Source organism: Pelophylax lessonae (genome assembly GCF_965119305.1).
Source record: "Pelophylax lessonae genome assembly, chromosome: 4".
NCBI lineage: Eukaryota > Metazoa > Chordata > Amphibia > Anura > Ranidae > Pelophylax > Pelophylax lessonae.
The window spans coordinates 501,995,693-502,016,589 of NC_138771.1; the positions used below are offsets into that span (position 1 = coordinate 501,995,693).

The 20,897-nt window shown below is 42.8% G+C and overlaps 1 protein-coding gene across 1 annotated transcript in view; it reads left to right on the top strand.

The window, feature by feature from the left end:
- LOC309553866 (poly(3-hydroxybutyrate) depolymerase-like) overlaps positions 1 to 11,795 on the top strand; it is a gene marked incomplete at its 3' end in the record, with an annotated part of 45,746 nt that extends 33,951 nt beyond the window's left edge. The window contains exons 7-11 of the mRNA XM_082255345.1: positions 1,145 to 1,253; positions 3,603 to 3,645; positions 9,001 to 9,126; positions 9,620 to 9,645; positions 11,728 to 11,795. Coding sequence (XP_082111471.1) covers positions 1,145 to 1,253; positions 3,603 to 3,645; positions 9,001 to 9,126; positions 9,620 to 9,645; positions 11,728 to 11,795 — 372 coding nt within the window. The remainder of the gene's footprint in view (positions 1 to 1,144; positions 1,254 to 3,602; positions 3,646 to 9,000; positions 9,127 to 9,619; positions 9,646 to 11,727) is intronic.
- Positions 11,796 to 20,897: the final 9,102 nt, after the last annotated feature.

Consider the following 20,897-nt stretch of genomic DNA (forward strand, 5'->3'; position numbering starts at 1 on the left):
AAATGCTAACACGTTTCGGCCTTAGCCTTACTCGTATATAAAAGACACACATTAATGCAACTCTGTACTCATTCATTATCATTATCATACAGGATTTATATATACATACATTATTACTTGTATTGTTTTTAACCACTTGCCGACCGCCCACCGCATATATACTGCGGCAGGCTGGCTTGGCTGTGCGAATCGCCGTACCTGTACGGCGGCTCGCGGGAGCGCTGGGCACCCGCGATCACTCCCCGCTGAGAGAGAGCAACACAGCTGACCGTTCTCTCTGAAATGATCACAGAGCACCTGTAATCATTCTATATACGATAACATGTCTCTGTGATCATTTCACAAGCTCTCCCGCATACAGTTAGAAAACACCCCCTAGGCTCCCATTTAACCGTTTGATCACCCCTGTCAATGTCATTATTACAGTAACAGTGCATATTTTTAGCACTGATTACTGTAGTAATGTCACTGGTCCCCCCAAAAGTGTCAAAAATGTCAGTTAGGAGTCTGATCTTTCCGTCGCAATGTCTCAGTCCCGCTAAAAATCACTGATTGCCGCCATTACTAGTAAAAAAATAAATAAATAAAAATGACATAAATCTTTCCCCTAGTTTGTAGACGCGATAACTTTTGCACAAACCAATAAAATACGCTTATCGGGGTTTTTTTTTTTAACCAAAAATATGTAGCAGAATACAAATTGGCCTAAAATGATGAAAAAAATTGATTTTGAAATTTTTTTTATTGGGAATGTTTTATAGCAGAATTGAATGTTTTTTTTTTTTTTTTTTTTTTTTAGCATTGTCACTCTTTTTGTTTATAAAAAAAAAAAAAAAAAAAAAATCGCACAGGTGATCAAATACTGTACCACCAAAAGAAAGATCTATTTGTGGGAAAAAAAGGACATCGATTTTATTTAGGTACGACGTCGCACAACCGTGCAATTGTCCATAAAATCACAAAAAATGGCCTGGTCATTAGGGGCAAATCCTTCCGGTCTAGAAGTGGTTAAATGTAAGCAGTGTAAGTCCCTGCATTTGACCAGTCTACAGCAATGATCAGACGGGGAGAGGGAAAGACAGAACAAGGAGCCTTTACTGTTTATCACCATAGCGTTCACTCATCTCCTGTGTTTCTCTTCCAGCTGATCCTTTTTGACCAGGCGGAATATTTTAAACTGGCTGTCCCTTCCACCTATGGCATGGACACCGCTGGTTATATATACGTTCCTGCTTCCTGCAAGAGTGGCACAAGTAAGTAAGGGTTCAATCTGCCAACTTCCATCAAGCCAACCTAAACAGAACCAGGCAGCCATCAATGGGCACCTGTAATAATTCAAATGTTCACTGTAGAATTTGTGTAGTTTTACCCCTCAGGAATTACTAGTTTTTTTTTTACTATTTACTTGTATTCTCTCTCTGTCAAACTGGAAGGCTGATGAGAGGAGTCATAAGATTCTCTGTAGCTCAAACATCTTTAGAACACTTTCCGACCACCTGTAAATATACATCATGAGTTTGACATTAAATATCAGGGTTTTGGCAGTAGCTAGCTGCCATAACTCCCTTATCTTTTTTTAGTTAGGCTGCTGGCTTTCCGATAGAAGCATTACCAACAGAGGATTCGCCACGGGATCACTTTTATAGGTGGCGGGAGAGGTGCTCCTGCTGCTTCCTTGTAGTTTTTGAGTTAAGCCCAGAAACGATCCGGTGCAGTCGATCAGTGGGCAGGAAGTCAAGTGAGGGCAAGATGACCCCCACTCTATGCCCTTGGAGGACTGGAACGACCTCTGACATCATTTTCTTTTGCTTTTAAAGGTAAATGAGAGATATGGGTTCTTTTTGACCCCAGATCTCTCAATAAAGAGGACCTGTCATGTTTATTTCTATTACACGATTACATTCCTTGTAATAGGAAGATAAGTGATCAACAAAAAAAGGGACAGTAAAAATGAAAAATTAAAAAGGAAAATAAATAAGAAGGAAAAAAATTAACCATGGGTTAATTGGGGGAAGGGATTTGTGTTGGTAGGGGGAATTTGGGGGGGGGGGGGGGTGGCAGAAAATATGAACTGTTCTAAGAGGGAAAATTTGGGGAGATGTGCTAGGAATAGTGATTTGAGGAGATTTGTGTTGGGAAGGGGAAAGATTTGTACTAAGTGGGGGAATTTAGGAGAATTTGTGCTGGGGGGGGGGGGGTGTATCTCGAGTGGGAGGGAGAGGATTTGTGCTCTGAGGTGGGAATTTAAGGGTAGAGGATTTGGGGAGAATTTTTTGGTGGGGGGGGGGGTGGATTTGTGCTGGGGACATATGAGGAATAGGAGGATTTGAACTGGGGGGTTGGGGGCAGATTAATGCTGGGAAGGGGATTTCAGCATGGGGTGGATTTATATTGGGATGAGGGGGAATTTATGCTTACGGGGTAATGCTAAGTTTTTTTTTTTTGGGGGGGTGGTGGAATTATTGCCGACACATGATACTCATACATCTTGAGGGGGGTGCAATTTGGCATGTTTGTCCTGGGCCTAGATGACCTGATTACCTTGTCCTGGCACTGGTTGCAGGAAGTAAAATTGCATCATCTAATTCTATGGCATGCCTTAAGCCCCGTACACACGTACCGATTGTCGGCCGTGAATATTCGGCCGCCAACCGATCGGCCGATTGTAGGCTTGTTAGTATGATGCTTCCGACAGCCGACAGCGCATTTTCGGCCGAACAGAATCTGTCGTGCAGACTTTAAAATATTTGTTGGCCGTCACCAGAACGGCCGATTGTTCGCCAGTCAGTACAGAATTCGGCCGACAAACAGCAGATTAGCAAGACTGGGCATGCTCAGAGAAGAAAAACCACACGGAAAGTTAACCATCACATGACATCACTTCTGCAGTCGGCTGTTGTTGGCCGACAAAATTCGTGTGCAGTCTTTAGCACTTTTCAGCCGACAGGACGGCACCGGACAAAAGACGGCCGATCGTTCGGCCGACATTCGGTACGTGTGTACGGGGCTTTAGAACGTGCAGTCAGGGCCGCTGATAGGGGGGGGGACCACCAGCCCTCTTGTAGGGGGCCCGAGCTCACGGGGGGGGGGCCCACACAGAGAGGGGGATTAGTGATGGACAACAAATACAGAAATCTTCCTCCAGCACCTGAATCTGATCTGTCCGTCTCCCTGCTATCAGCTTTTATCTGTTGAGAAATAGACAGTTGTCCCTCACTAATCCCCCTCCCTGTGTGGGCCCCCCCTCCCCTCCCCTTCCAGCACTTATCTCTGCTCAGGAGTTTATTTGTAAATTGTAACTTTGTTTCTCTCTCTCTGTCTCTCTGATCACTGAGCTCCAACTGCACAGCCTGTATATTTTTCTCATCTCATCTTTTTTATTCAACATAGTTTTTTTTTTTAGATTTAGCAGGAATTATGCGAGTTATGTTATATTTGTGTCTGCTAATAGTGATTTTGTTGTAATTTTAGCTAAATATATCTTTAATATTTTCTTGGGGGGGCCCTGCCAGGTAGTCTGTACGGGGCCCCACGATTTCTAACAGCAGCCCTGTGTGCAGTATATCTTTATAATCTGTTGACCTCTTTTATATTTATTTCAGGATGCAGACTGCACATTGTATTCCACGGCTGTCTTCAGGCAAGGTAAGAAGACATTGTTTAGAGGGAAACCGTAGTAATTTGAGCTGTGTATGGGTAGCTTTACTTTTCTAAGGGTTGTTACTGTGACCTTGCTTTTCTTCTTCCCCTCATTGCCTCCACATATTACCCTATTCACCTCTCAGAGGATTCCCAATCATTTCTAATACAAGATCGATGCAATTTGTGATGAGATCACCATACTAAAGTGCTATTAGTGCAAATAGCCCAGGTTTAAAAAGTGCTATTTTTAGGATCTGTGTTCTAAAAAAATATATATAAGATTATAAATTAGTCCATGACAATAATCAGAAAATCAATCGATCAAATGAATAAAAAAAGTCCATTAAAAGTCCAAAGAAAGGTGAGCTGTGGCAATAATCCACTCCGTAGGTAATTTTTTGTAGTGCTCCAATTATTTAAGTGCCGGGTGTGGAGACAGTGCTCCCCTCTTATTCCCAATTTCTCCCGCACTCTCCAGATAATAGCACCCCTACAGGGGTAATCAGCGTATAGGACCCAGATCCACCCAGATCCACTATCCGGTCATAAGGTGTTCGTATGAGCTGATCCCTCTGGTGTAATACTCTTGGAGCCGTGTGGAAATCGTATATCAAATGTACTCATAGGGAAGATGTCAAGGGTATCATAGGGAAAAAGAGCCTCATATAGTGATGTATTGTTTTGAAAGGTACAACCTTTATTAAACATCAATAATGTACTCACATTTAGGCAGATAAAACAGGCGACAGGTACTGTAGGGACCGCAAGACCCTCTTTAGCGGTGGCTTCCGGGACGCTGAGTTAGCCAACCACCGGATCTGCGTTCCAACGATGCGGAAGTGACGTCACCTTATGACCGGATAGTGGATCTGGGTGGATCTGGGTCCTATACGCTGATTACCCCTGTAGGGGTGCTATTATCTGGTGAGTGCGGGAGAAAGTGGGAATAAGAGGGGAGCACTGTCTCCACACCCGGCACTTAAATAATTGGAGCACTACAAAAAATCACCTACAGAGTGGATTATTGCCACAGCTCACCTTTCTTTGGACTTTTGATGGACTCTTTTTATTCATTTGATCGATTGATTTTCTGATTATTGTCACGGACTAACTTATAATCTTATATATATATTTTTTTAGAACACAGGTCCTAAAAATAGCACTTTTTAAACCTGGGCTATTTGCACTAATAGCACTTTAGTATCACTTATTTACTATTACATCTTTTTTGATTATACATAATCCTTGGTCGGTTTGGAATTATATTGCACTTACACTATTTATTTTGGATTTCACCATATTAATTGCACTGTTTTATTCATTATCTATTTTTAATATACAGTTTCACAATAATTTATTTCAGTGGAATGATTATATTAATTTTTTGTTGGTTCACTGGCCAGATCCTTTAACTGGCTATTCTCATCACAATCACTTTTTCTATATATACAACAAATATATATATTTTTGGTGGTGTGCGCACTGGTATTGCACTATTGCACTTTATGTTTTTATAGAATATATATATGTATATACAGTGCCTTGTGAAAGTATTCAGCCCCCTTGAACTTTGCGACCATTTGCCACATTTCAAGCTTCAAACATAAAAATGTAAAACTGTAATTTTTTGTGAAGAATTAACAACAAGTGGGACACAATCATGAAGCGGAACGAAATTTATTGGATATTTCAAACTTTGTTAACAAATAAAAAACTGAAAAATTGGGCGTGCAAAATTATTCAGCCCCTTTACTTTCAGTGCAGCAAACTCTCCAGAAGTTCAGTGACGATTTCTGAATGATCCAATGTTGACCTAAATGACTAATGATGATAAATAGAATCCACCTGTGTGTAATCAAGTCTCCGTATAAATGCACCTGCACTGTGATAGTCTCAGAGGTCCGTTTAAAGCGCAGAGAGCATCATGAAGAACAAGGAACACACCAGGCAGGTCCGAGATACTGTTGTGGAGAAGTTTAAAGCCGGATTTGGATACAAAGATTTCCCAAGCTTTAAACATCCCAAGGAGCACTGTGCAAGCGATAATATTGAAATGGAAGGAGTATCAGACCACTGCAAATCTACAAAGATCTGGCCGTCCCTCTAAACTTTCAGCTCATACAAGGAGAAGACTGATCAGAGATGCAGACAAGAGGCCCATGATCACTCTGGATGAACTGCAGAGATCTACAGCTGAGGTGGGAGACTCTGTCCATAGGACAACAATCAGTCGTATACTGCACAAATCTGGCCTTTATGGAAGAGTGGCAAGAAGAAAGCCATTTCTTAAAGATATCGATAAAAATTGTCGTTTAAAGTTTGTCACAAGTCACCTGGGAGACACACCAAACATGTGGAAGAAGGTGCTCTGGTCAGATGAAACCAAAATCAAACTTTTTGGCAACAATGCAAAACGTTATGTTTGGCGTAAAAGCAACACAGCTCATCACCCTGAACACACCATCCCCACTGTCAAACATGGTGGTGGCAGCATCATGGTTTGGGCCTGCTTTTCTTCAGCAGGGACAGGGAAGATGGTTAAAATTGATGGGAAGATGGATGGAGCCAAATACAGGACCATTCTGGAAGAAAACCTGATGGAGTCTGCAAAAGACCTGAGACTGGGATGGAGATTTGTCTTCCAACAAAACAATGATCCAAAACATAAAGCAATATCTACAATGGAATGGTTCACAAATAAACATATCCAGGTGTTAGAATGGCCAAGTCAAAGTCCAGACCTGAATCCAATCGAGAATCTGTGGAAAGAACTGAAAACTGCTGTTCACAAACTCTCTCCATCCAACCTCACTGAGCTCGAGCTGTTTTGCAAGGAGGAATGGGCAAACATTTCAGTCTCTCGATGTGCAAAACTGATAGAGACATACCCCAAGCGACTTACAGCTGTAATCGCAGCAAAATGTGGAGCTACAAAGTATTAACTTAAGAGGGCTGAATAATTTTGCACGCCCAATTTTTCAGTTTTTTATTTGTTAAAAAAGTTTGAAATATCCAATAAATTTCGTTCCACTTCATGATTGTGTCCCACTTGTTGTTGATTCTTCAAAAAAATGACAGTTTTATATCTTTATGTTTGAAGCATGAAATATGGGAAAAGGTCGCAAAGTTCAAGGGGGCCGAATACTTTCGCAAGGCACTGTATATTGATTTGTGATTGCACTGCTTTGTATTATTGCACTTTATATTTATATCTACATTATTATTTTTATATCTGAGAGGATCTCCTGTACACAAGCTATTCGTTTTACCTTAATCTTCCACACACCTTTTAGGCAGCGCCAATTACCTCATTTCCTTTTACATATGCTTTTGCAAGATCCTTGGTGTGCTGGCGAATATATATCTACTCACACAGGTCCAGGGCGGCTGCGGTCTGCATTCCAAAAGGGTTCTGTGCGTCTTTAGGTCTGGTTCAGGTGCGAATTCAGGCAAAAATTTGGACCTGATTCGCACCTGAACTGGCGAACAGGGACGCACTGGACCCCATGCTGGGAACCACCGCAGCACATATGCAAACCCAGCCTTAGACTTGTGGATGCGTAGTTGAGACACATTTTTGCCACCCACCAACTGCCCCCTTTGGCTTCCAAAGACAGCAGAGGGAAATAATTACATGCCATACCCGCAAAGCTTCGCAACTGCGGTTCAGTTGACCCGACATCTAGCAATGAGTGGGCGGCAAGCCCGCAGAACACTGCACATGCAAGTTAATGGGGAAGCACCGCCCACAATCGCGCAAAATTCACAAGGTCGTGCCGTGAATGTTGGCATAAATGGTCTTAAAACAGGTCGCTTCCTCGCCGCCTGTTAGTAGCTTTTGGAGTGCAAGCCGGAAGTGGATACGACCTGCATCTGGATCAGAGGCAAGGGAGATTTAAACACGCATATCTATGAACCTATGTCAAAACTAAGAATATTGCTCAAGGCTCTGACAGGTCCTCATCTGCTGTCAGCCACTAGGAGTGCAGGCAGGAACCCAGCTCGTCCCAGCTTTGTGGATATCAATGCAATGAAAGAAAAGTCCCAAAAGCAGCACAACAAAACCCTGTGTGTAAAAAGTAAAAACAGCCTCAGCCTGAGCTCTGTCCAAGCTACACCTCCAGCATGTTTCACCACCCCAAGTTTAATCCCCATGATTGAGCCCCGTTGGCGGGACAAAACGCGTTGGTGGTGTATGATCTGGAAAGAGCCCATGATGTTTTTGTTAGGAAAGTTAAAAAACACATAAAAAAAGCAAAATGCACTACATGTGTTTCCACAGCGTGTCTATTGAAGTCTATTAAACCAAAAATGCACGTGTTGCATTAAAGTTCCTGACCCTTTCCAAAAACACAGCGGCTGAAAAACACATAGATGTGAACGTGTTCCACAGGAAACCATGGTAAAGAGGTTGTAAACCTCAGAAAAAAAAATTAAATAAGAAAAACCTGAAAGACAAAGGCATAATGAGCTAGTATGCATCGCATACTAGCTCATTATGAAATACTTACCTTAGAACGAAGCCCCCACGGTGCGACCCGCTCACCTGTAACACCGCAGACATTTTCGGCCATCCTACTTCCTGGTTTGCATCCTGCGGTCATCTGAATGGCTGGAGGCGCGATGACATCACTCCCAAGCATGCGCGCGGGAGTCGCCGCTCACGGCACAGGGCTCTGAAGGAACGGCACAGGTGGCCGTTCCTTCAGAGCGCATGCGCCGATAACGTCATCAGCTGCATGCAATGTAAATATCTCCTAAGTGGTGCGAGTTATAGGAGATATTTACAGTACCTATAGGTAAGCCTTATTATAGTCTTACCTATAGTCACAAGTCATTAAGGGGGCTTTACAACCTCTTTAAGGCCCCTTTCACACTTATGCGACTTCAAAGTCGCACAATTTTATCGCGATTTTGGTGCTGCTTTGTTGGTACAATTTTGACGCGATTTTGATACAAGTTTGACTGGGCTTGAATGTCTTTGGACCTCAAAACGCATCAAAATCATGCCAAAGTAGTGCAGGGACTACTTTGAAGTCGGTGTGACTTCAAGTCGCACAGATATGAATGGTACTGATTGGAAATAATGGAGAACGGCTTGTCATGCGATTTTGCAGTCCCAAATCGCATGACAAGTTGCACAAGTGTGAAAGGGGCCTAAATGGACTATATAGCCTAAATGGACAACACACAGCCATAGTCATAGTCCACTTTTGTCACCATCGGGAAACCTGCCTTAAAAAAAAAAAAACATACGTTTTCCATTTAAAAATTGTCAACTGTTGATTTGTTGTTAGTTAAGGTTTCAATGTTCTTTAAGGATTTTTTTTTTTTCAACAATGAATTTTATTTTTTTAGGGAAAAACTCGGTGATAAGTACGCCAGAAACACCGGATACAACCAGGTCGCCGATCTGAATAATCTCATCATCCTCTATCCTCAAGCCAAATCTAACATGTCTAACCCAAATGGATGCTGGGACTGGTAATGCTACTAATAATATATTCTGCTTTGGAAAAGAAATGTAACAAACTGAAGATGACTGTATAGCTGAGTAGGGAAGGATTAGAACCCCTGTCAGATTTGTATTGCTGGCGAGCTTCACCCTGGTGACCACTGTTAGTGGAACAGAAAGTAATAAAGAATCCAAAACTTTACAGATATTACCAGAATCAACCCTTCTTTTGGGGCTATCAGTTCCAGAATTCCCCTCATTTTGGAGAGGCCTTTTCTTTCTTCCTGTGGTGTCTCTGGGGCAGGAAGTGAAGAGAAATCTCTCCAAGGGGACACACACAGCAAAATATAAACTGAGAGGTTTTCAGTTCTTCTCTACTCTATCCGAAGCAAAAACATTTTTGGACTATACATACACTTTAACAGAAGAAAAAAAAAACATCTTTTTATTATGAAATAATTACAGACATATTATGCAGGATCTAGGAATGAATCTAATGAATATTTTCTGTTTCTTGGACAGGTGGGGATTCAGCAGCATATACTATGGTGAGATATTTATGTTTTTTACATTTACACAAATAATGGAAGCTATTGTTTAGTGAACTATAGGGGCTGCCATTGCTTTTCTTTAATTCGCAGCCTTCCCGCATCGCATAAGTGTGAACCGAGCCTAAAGCTTTTATGACCTTAGGTCCACCCAGTCCCCCCCCCCCCTTTCAATCAAATTGGCTGATGGGCTGTAAACCTCGCCCCCTGTGACTTAGCGTACTGCAATCACCTACTTAATTGTGCTGGTATTCATGAAGTATCCCTTATGTCCAATTAGTAATGTTAAGCATTGGTATGTTAATCGTGAACTGCACCTGTTAAAGTGTTACTCTAGGCAACATCAAAAACGACATATATGATGCAGCCTGTCAATGGCAAGTTTTTTTTTTTTTTTGCATCCTGGTAACATCGTTTTATTATTAGTTGATCCACCCGATAGATCTGTTTTTTTTTTTTTTTCACTTCCTCAGGGTGACAACGCTGTTTGCTCTGCAGTGAAATCACCAAGCAGTGTTGCCACCCTGTGGACAGTATAGTCTTAGATGGACAGGTCTTTGTACATGGACTGTAAGTGAACAATAAACATATTAAAGCGCCAACTCCAGCTAACACATGATTATAGGCAGTTACAGCAAAAGGTTTTTTATTTTAGAAAAATATTGAACCTGCAGTACATGAATGAACTCTCTGACCATTGAAGGTACCCCTGTCAGAGTTATTTGGTTTGTCACAACTCCTGTAACTGTAACTTTTTTCTGGAGAGTTTGGTCTATTAACCACTTCAGCCCAGGAAGGTTTTACCCCCTTAATGATCAGGCTATTTTTTGCAATTTCGGCACTGCGTTTAGAAAAATTGCATGATCGTGCGACGCTGTACCCAAACACAATTGATGCCAACCCCCCCCCCCCCACACACAGTTTTTAGATTTTGCGCTATAAACAAAAAAAGAGCATCAATTTTGAAAAAAAACACCATATTTTTTACTTTCTGCTATAAAACATTCCCAATCAAAAATTTTAAAAATCTAAATTTTTTATCAGTTTTGGCCAATTTGTATTCTGCTACATATTTTTGGTAAAAAAAAATCCAAAAACCGTATTTTAATTGGTTTGTGCAAAAGGTATAGCGTTTACAAACTACAGGATAGATTTTTGGACTTTTTATTTTATTTTTTTGCTTTTATTAGTAATGGCGGCGATCAGCGATTTTTAGCGGGACTGCGATATTGCGTCAGACAGATCGGACCCCTAACTGACATTTTTGACACTTTTTGGGGACCAGTGACATTAATACAGTAATCAGTGCTAAATAATATGCACTGTTACTGTATCAATGACACTGGCAGGGAAGGGGTTAACACTGGGGGTGATCAAAGGGGTTAATGTATGCCTAACTGTGCTTACTCACTGTGGGGGGAAGGGCTCTGTGACAGGCACAGAGAGATTGGGGTTTCAGCTTAGCTGAAACTCCTGATCTCTCCCTGCCTGTGTGACAGAAGACTCGCCTGCTTTGTTTACATAAGCAGGCGGGTCTTCTGTCAGTTTCTCTAAAGATCATGGGAGGCCGGCTGTCTAAACACAGCAGGAGCTCGGCTACGGTGCCGCGCGCGCCGCCGAGACCGCGTGCACAAAATCACGTAGATCTACGTGATTTTGTGCAGCCGAGCCTCCCTGCCGCAGTATATCTGCATGTGGCGGTCGGCAAGTGATTAAAGGAAGTGTATAATTAACAGATTTATTAGAAAGTTCATCAGGTAATAAACTGTGTTATGGGAGGACACTATTATATGCTAATGCTAGTGAAAGGCTGCATCATATATGGCATTTTTTATTTTGTCCATTTTGACACTTTTAATAAAGTTGTTTATGAAACAAAAATTTTGGCCACAGGTCCATGTGTCTACAGTTTTACTAGTATAGAAGTTTCTGGTACACTTTCAAGAAAGCCTGAAAACAAAAAAATCTAAACTGCTTCAAATACTCAGGTTTCTGGCCAAATTACTAACTAAACACCAAGAAACATAGCAAATGTGCAAAATGTAACTCTCCAGTGATACTAACCCTGTTCACATTTTTCAGCTAACAAGAATGGCTACCAGATGACCGGCGTTGAAAGAATGATGTTGAGGACTTTCGGACAGTATTAAAGTCTTTACAGCTGCGTTGGAGTGGGGGAGTCACCCACCAGTGAAATGACTGTTACAAATTTCATTGTACATATTAAAAAATATTAAAATCCCCATCCCCCCTGTTATATCTTCTTCTATCACCTATTTCTGGAGAAACACTTTGGTTTTGGGCGTAGCGAGAAGCTTTGAAGAACGAAACCCTGGCTTGGAATTTGTCATAAATCTTAACCCGAAACCTAATTATCCATCATAAAAAGAGAATTTTGTATGTTGCACGTGGGCATTCTGTAAGGTTTTACTTTATGAATAAAGGGTCAAATTGTTGAAGGTTATGTTATAGCTTTTCCTGAAAGTGGTTGTAAACCCCCGGGTACTGTTTGTACCCCTGCAGTGCTGTCTCTCTCTCTCCTCGTCCTCTCGTCTCGGGAATGGATGTGCAGGGATGGCGGCCGCGCGGAGAAGGGTGGGGGGAGAATTAGGCTCCGCCCCACCACCTAAATTAGGAGAAGCATCTATGGGGACCGTGACACTGTCCCTCCCCTCCCTCCCCCCCTGGCAAAGTACATCGCCGCAACGCCGCCCATTCAGCAGCTGCAGACTGTAGTGAAACAAGCCGCAAGTGTGTTTACTTCTTCAAGCCGCCGGCCGCCTGGGACTGTCTGTCACTGCTTGTGTGCGGCGGAGGGCGGCCGCGGAAAGGATGCAGAACATTGCCGGTACCCGGGTCCCGGGTTGGGGGGGGGGTTCGTGCAGGGAGGGGCGGCTTTTTTGCCACCACCCCCGCAAAGTTAGAATCAGGGTCACATTCAACCCCTTGATCACCTATACTGTTAACCCCTTACTTGCCAGTGTCAGTATTACAGTAACAGTGCATATTTTTAGCACTGATTACTGTAGTAATGTCACTGGTACCCCCAAAAGTGTCAAAAATGTCAGTCAGGGGTCCGATCCGGCCGCCGCAATGTTGCAGTCCAGCAAAAAATCGCAGATCGCCGCCATTATTAGTAAAAAAAAAAACCAATAAAAATTACATAAAAAGTTAATAGTCGCAATAAATTTTGCGTAAACCAATAAAAATACGCTTATTGCAATTTTTTTTTTTACCAAAAATATGTAGCAGAAAACAAATTGGCCTAAAATGTTAAAAATTTTAGATTTTTAATTTTTTTTTTGGGAATGTTATATAGCAGAATATGAAAAATTTATTTTTTTATTGTCGCAGTTTTTTTGTTTATAGCGCAAAAAAATTGCACAGGGGATCAAATACCACCAAAAGAAAGTTCTATTTGCAGGAAAAAAAGGACATCAATTTTGTTTGGGTACAACGTCGCACGACGCGCAATTGTCCGTTAAAATAACGCAGTGCCGAATCGCAAAATAGGGCCTGGTCAGGAAGGGGGTAAAATCTTCCGGGACTGAAGTGGTTAAGAGGTCACATGATCAGCTTGATGACTTCTAGAAAAAAAAACTAAAGAAAAAAAATATATGCAAAATATATCATGAGAGTGCCCTGCTGGGGGAAGGAGGGGTGAATGGGGGTCATGGGCCAAGCTAAAATTGGAGTTTAAGGTAAACTAAAATGATTTTGAGTCATTTACATTTTTAAACTGTTTTTGTAAAATAAAAAATCCTTCTTTTACAAATACAGGAGTAAGCAGAATCTAGAGTAGCTGTGCAACCAATCAGCTTCTAGCTTTCATTTTTAAAGCAAAGTGGAACTAAACCCACGGATTCAACTGTTTCCTAGAAGAGTTAAACTAAGCTTCCCTATTCTTTACAGCCAAGGAAGCTGACATCCTAGACTCTGGTTGATCTGCAGTTACCATAGAACTGCATGTGTGATCGGTTATAACACCAGCCATTTGAATAGCTTGACAGTTCAGTTAAGAGTACAAGCAACTGTGACAGTCAATACTCATGGCATGCCTTGAATGTAAATGTTTTTGGAAACAGTTAAAATGATGGGTTTAGTTCCGCATTAAAGGCATGTCTGGAATGATAACTGGCACAGTTACTAGTGTGCTTATGTTAGCTCTCAACAGAACTGACAAGCATCAAATGGTTGGTGTCAAAGCTGATCATATGTACATGGCAACTGCAGATCAACAGAGACTAAAGCCCCGTACACACGTACTGATCGTCGACCGACCGATCGGCCGTCTTTTGTCCAGGGCTGTCGTGTCTGTTGAAAACTGCAAAAGACTGCACACAAATTTTGTCGGCCAACAACAGCCGACTGCAGAAGTGATGTCATGTGATGGTTAACTTTCCTTGTCTTTTTTCTTTTCTGAGCATGCCCAGTCTTGCTAATCTGCTGTCTGTCGGCCGAAATCTGTACTGACTGGCGAACAATCGGCCGTTCTGGTGTTGGCCAACAAATATTTTAATGCCTGCACGACAGATTCTGTTCGGCCGAAAATGCGCTGTCGGCTGTCGGAAGCATCATACTAACAAGCCTACAATTGGCCGATCGGTAGTCGGCTGAATATTTACGGCCGACAATCGGTATGTGTGTACGGGGCTTAAGATGGCAGCTTCTTTGCTGTAACAGATATGAATGTTTAAAGAGGAGTTCTGTATCCTTTCCCTTACTTCAGGTTTCATTGAGCTCTATGCTCTATCTCTGTAGTGTGTGCGTGACATCAGATACCAACCCCATCTGCTAGAGCTGAGAAAAATCTTTTGATTTGTGTGTTTTAGAAGGCTCTATAGGATCAATGGCTTCGGTAAACAATTTCAGGAGAAATTGGGCTTTTTATTTGGTGGTGAATGGTAAAGGATATCTCCTGATTTTATCTGTTATCAAAGGAAAACTGGCCCAAAATAGTAAAAATATATATTTTTTTTAAATTTAGCTGTATACCTACTACCAAAACCTTCCACCAAAGAACAAACCAAAACAAATTATTCTCCTACTCTTTATGAACACATACCACATATGTGTATGTTAGCTGTTGTTTGTACCCGTATTAAAGCCCAGAAACAATAGTGCACATTTTGAATAAAAAATTGGTGCGCTAATTCAAATACTGGTATACATTAAAAAATGTATTATTGTTATATAAAAAACCAACAAAGTGATAAATAAAATATATAACATCAAATGTGTATGGGTGACTGGAGTCACCCATACACATTTGATGTTATATATTTTATTTATCACTTTGTTGGTTTTTTATATAACAATAATACATTTTTTAATGTATACCAGTATTTGAATTACCACACCAATTTTTTATTCATTTATTACCACACATTTCTGGTAGCAGCTTTTCACCTATCAGCGCACCCTTCTTTAACATTTTCAATAGTGCATATTTTGCTTCTTTTTTTTTTATTATTTATTTTCTTTTATCTTACCTAAAACACACTGACACTGACAAAAAAAATCCTTCACCCACAAAATATTGACCCTGACCTTTGACACTGACCCAAACGCTAACCGTGGCACTGACCTGGATCAAACCTTGATCTAGGTATTTTTTTAGTTCATTTTATTATTGATGTAGCACCCTACAAGGTAGGTGCTAGGCAAAAGTATAGTGGGCCTTGGCTGCCTACCAATAGGGCCCTGATTTTCAGCTGGGCTGTCATATTTCCCAGGTGCTGTCATTGAGAGGGGAGTCTCCCCACTAGCTCCACGAGAGGGTTCTCATTGGGCAGTGGAGGAAACCCAATCAGTGGCACATTCAGATTGTATCTACCCAAGGAAGGCAGATTCTGCCGCACAGCATTCTGGGAGTGGGTATAAGTTTGAGGGGAGGACATGACGCAGCGTCTTTGGCGGGAAGCAGAGTCCCAGGAGGGAGAGCTATCTCTCCTTCCTGTCAGAAGGATCAGGTGTCCCGGGCGGCTTGCCTGAGGGTACAGAGAGAGCTGAGCTGAGCTGCAGAGAGGATCCGGTGTGCCGAGGACCAGCGGAGTTGAGGGGGCCCAGTTTCAGGAAAGCATTCCAAGTTTGTGAGTACTGTAACTGCCCCTGGGGGTCTGCCTAGCTGAGAGGGGACCGCTCCGATGAAGGTCCAAGGGATCCACGAGCTAGCTAGCGGTAGAAGGGGTGCCTACTGAGAGGACTCTAAGGTGTAAGACGGGGTGCCTAGCGAGAGGACCCTGAAGTGTCAGAGGGGGTGCCTAGTGAGAGGACCCTGAAGTGCAGAGGGGGTGCCTAGTAGAAGATCCTGAAAGAAAAAAAAAATGTCGGGTTGGGCCCTGAAGAGTCAAGTGTACAGTGTTGAGAGTTGCAGCAGCACAGGCAGTTGCAAGGAGCTACCTCAGTCAGTGAAGGGCTGGAGGGAGCTGTTCACAGGACTTTTGAGCTTAACAGAGTGTCAAGTCTCAATACAGTCCAGGATCTTCTGAGTTAACCAGCGGGTTACAAGTCAAGTTCTAGCACAGTTCAGTAATAAAGCATTTTTCAAGTGCCAGTAAGCGTTGGTCGGCATCCAGTTGGCGTCATGACAGCGCTAACAGGTATTTTTCTGCAAAGTTTCCCACTGGTACCTAGTTGAGCCTGAGGAGTATCCCACTCATTCCGTTCTCCCATCCCCATTTTCATATAAACAAAACAAACCAAAGATGCCGGAATGGTCATTGTCTCAACTCTTATACTTGGGTATTCAGATTGAATGGGCTGAAGGTGTCACCGGTAACAATGGCAGACTCACATCAGGCCCAATGCCTGGAAAACCTGCTACATTATTATTATTTTTTTTCCTACACACAGTTTTTTTTTCTCTCTGCAAGGAGAGAGAGAGAGATACAATGTCTCTCTCTCTCTCCTCCATTCAGAGAGAGAAAACACAGGGGTGGGCTTCACAGAAGTGACTGATCACTATGATAGCCAATCAGAGGCAATCAGCGTTCAGATGACCCGTAATCAGAGGCTTTGGGTCCTGATGGTTAGTACAGGGCTCGGGGCTCTCAGGGAGACCCTGGTCTCTGTGGTGGGAGCGTGCTGCGAGGCAAAGGCAGATACGCAAATATACGGCCCCATTGAACTGCGGGGGGTCCCCCCAAGACATGGTTTTTCAGGAAAAAGTTAAAAGGGGAAATAAAAAAAAAAAATGGCGTGGGGTCCCCCCAAGATCCACACCAGACCCTTATTCGAGCATGCTGCAGCCAGGCAGCTGCCCCCCCATCCTAAACAATACTAGGCCACATGCCCTCAAAATGGGGGGTGCATTGAGACAGGGAGGGCTTTGCCCTCTCCACCCCAAGGCACCTTGTCCCAATGTTGGGGACAAGGGCCTCTTTTCCACAACCCTGGGCAGTGGTTGTGGGGGTCTCTAAGCGAGTGGCTTATCAGAATCTGGAAGCCCCCTTTAAAAAGGGGGCACCCAGATCCCTGCCCCCCTATGTGAATAAGTATGGGGTATATTGTACCCCTACCCATTCACCAAAAAATTGTAAAAAGTGAATAAAGATACAACACAAGTTTTTTTTACAATACCTTGAATAACCTCCTCCCGCCCTCCGTATACTAAAATAATGGCGGGCGGGATCTTCTCTCATTCTGGGACATCACCCCAATGTCACTGCTCTCGTGTGTCGGCGGTCTCAGGGACACGGCGCGACCCCAATCTCAGTAAAGAGCCGATGATGTCCAGCTATTCACATGAAAACACATGTAAACACAGAAGTGCCGTTTATCGTCCCTCCTCGCCTCACACTGACAGAGTGTGAGGTGAGGAGAGCTGATCAGCGGCATCTCCTTGCAGGGGAAACTGTACAGGTAATCAGGACACTGATCATCAGTGCCCTGATTACAGTGCAGCCCCATTAGTGTCCAGCAAGCGATGCCAGTCTGTGTCCATTAGTGACACCAATCAATGCCCATCAGTGACACCAATCAGTGCTGCCTTTCAGTGCCCATCAGTGCCTACACATCAGTGCTGCCTATCAGTACTCATCACTGTGGCATATTAGTGCCTCCTCATCAGTGCCACCTAATCAGTGCCCTTCAGTGCTGCCTCATCAGCGCTTATCAGTGCCACCTCATCAGTGCCCCCTCATCAGTGCCCATCAGTGCCGCCTCATCAGTGCACATCAGTGAAGAAGAAAAATTACTTATTTACAAACATTTCTGACAGAAACTAAAAAAACTTTTTGTTTTCAAAATTTTCGGTCTTTTGTGTCGTTTTTTTAGCAACAAATAAAAAACCCAGCTGTGATTAAACACCACCAAAAGAAAGCTCTATTTGTGTGAAAAAATGATTAAAAAAATGAAAAAATGTCATTTGGGTACAGTATGCTTGACCGTGGAAGTTTAATCCAAAGTCTGACAGCGCTGAAACCTGAAAATTGGCCTGGGCATGAAGGGGGTGAAAGTGCCCTGTATTGAAGTGGTTAAAAAATGAAAAAGAAAGAAAAAATGAAAGAAAATGCCCTCCGGCATAAAACCATTGTCAATCATGCCTCCCACCACCACCGCCAGATACGAAAAAAAGAGAAAAAAGAAAAACCTCCGGTGTCGTTGAAGGCTCCCGCCGTCTGACATTTCATAAATAGCTAAGTAGCAGTGTCAACTGATGACGTCAACGGGTGTCCCGCCCCTTACGAAGTCATGGACTGAGGCATGCTGGGTCGATGACGTCACAATGGGGTGGCATCATTTGCTGCCATCATCGGGTGACTCCGCCCTAAGTTATTTAGGAAATGTCAGACGGAGGAGCAGGCAGACAGTGGAAGCCTTCGACGAGACTTTCATTTTTTTTCCAGGTCCGGCAGTGCGGCAAAATTGATGATGGAGCTACACTGGGGGACATTTTTTTTTCTTTTGTAATAAAGGAATTATCAAAAACGCATGTTCTGTCTTTACTCACTTTTTACACTTTTTTGGTGAAAAGTTAGAGGTCTTCCAGATATCGATAAGCCTCCCCCTCCCCCCGCTTGCAGACGCCCACAACCACCGCCCAGGGTTGTAGGAAAGAGGCCCTTGTCCCCATCAACATGGGGACAAGGGGCTCTGGAGTGGGGGAGAAAGCCCCCCACCCCAAAGCCCCCCCCCCCAAAGCCCCCCCCCATGTTGAGGGCATGTGACTTGGTATGGTTCAGGAGGGGGGACACTCGCTCGCCCCCTCCTTTCCTGGCTTGCCGGGCTGCATGCTCAGAAAAGGGTCTGGTATAGATTTTAAGGGGACTCCACTCCGTTTTTTTTTTTATTTGAGGTGGGGTTCCCCTTAAAATCCATACCAGACCCAAAGGGCCTGCTTCTTAACAACCAGCTATTCTTCACACAGAATTTGAATCGGTTGATCATTTTTCGACCAATCTGAATTCGATTTGTTCCAAAAATGTGGAATTCATTTGAAAATTAATAAACTAAATTACATGAAACCCAACTAAACTAGACGAATTCAGAAACGAATCAAAAAAACAAAACTAGTAACATACCGAATCTATCTGAGACTAATCAAAACAATTTTTTCTGTTCTGCACATGTCTAGTATGAAGGAATATTGAAATTAATGAATGAATGCTTTCAAAAATATATATTTTATTTCTTAATTTTTTTTAATCAATTTACAAAATGTAAAGTGAGCGAACAGAGGAAAAAGCTAAATCAAATCATGATTTGGTGTGACTACCATTTGGCTTCAAATCAGCATAATTTCTTACATTTACACACTTTGTACACTTGCACAAAGTCAGGGATTTTGTAGGATTAGTGTCAGGTATATGATTAATCAATTATCCCAAGCAGGTGCTAATGATCATCAATTTCATATGTAGGTTGACACACAGTCATTAATAAAATAGAAACAGCTGTATAGGAGGCTTAAAACTGGGACAGCCAAACTCTGCTACTAAGGTGAGGTTGTGGAGGACAGTTTCAAGTCACAGGCCATACACCATGGCAAGATTGAGCACGGCAATAAAAAAAACAAGGTAGTTATACTGCATCAGCAAGGTCTCTCCCAAGCAATGACTTCAAAGCATATTTGGGTTTCAAGATGTGCTGTTCAAGCTCTTTTGAAGAAGCACAAAGAAACAGGCATCGTTGAGGTCCGTAAACACAGCAGTCAGTCAAGGAAACAATGCAGCCGATGAAAGACACATTATGCTTACTTACCTTGGACATCAGAAGATGTCCAGATGTGTCATCAGCACAGAATTGGCAGAAACCAGTGGGACCCAGCGACACCTATCTACTGTTCTGAGAAGTGGTCTTCATGGAAAAATTGCGGCAAAAAAGCCCTGCCTTTGATGTGGAAACAAGGGGAAGGGACTCAACTATTTGTGAAAACATAAGAACTCTGGCAGAAAAATGGCAGCTGGTGCTCTGGACTGATGAGTCGAAATTTGAAATATTTGGCTGTAGCAGGAGGCAGTTTGTTCTCTGAAGGGCTGGGGAGCGGTACAATAATGAGTCTCTGCAAGCAACAGTGAAGCATGGTCGAGGTTCCTTGCAAGTTTGGGGCTGCATTTCTGTAAATGGAGTTGGTGATTTGGATCAATGGTGTCCTCAAAGCTGAGAAATATAGGCAGGTACTTATCCATCATGCAGGGCCGGTTTTAGACAAAGTGTGGCCCTGGGCAAACCTAAAAGTGGGGCCCCAAATTTTTTTATATTCTAACAAAATATAGACGCATTTAATCAATTTAGCCAAATAAAACATACAACTACATGAAAATATGCTTTAATTAAATACCATTAAATAGAATAAATAAAATATAAAAAAATCAATGCAACTATGAATTTTTCATCGAGAAAAAATCCAGTGTAGACAAGGCCTTAAGGCCACAGGCAGCACAGCGCTGCGCAGCGCATTGTATCCGCCTGCCGGCACATAGCGGAGCGGAGGCAGCGTGACACTGACAGAGGGCGGCTGGGGGCCCTTTGGAAGATGAAGCCGGCTCCTGACAGTGTAAAATGGAGCCCGCTGCTGACAGTGACACGGGGCCAGGGCCGGACTGGGTATGAAAACCAGCCCTGGAAAAAATTACATACCAGCCCCATAGCATTGCGTCGTCATACCAGCACAACTTTGATTTCTTGTTCATAAAAGGTAAAATCATGCAGTGCGTGCCCCGTCAATGCAGACTGACCACAACGTGCCCCCTTTTTAATGCAGACTGACCACAGCGTGCCCCCTTTCAATGCAGACTGACCACAGCGTG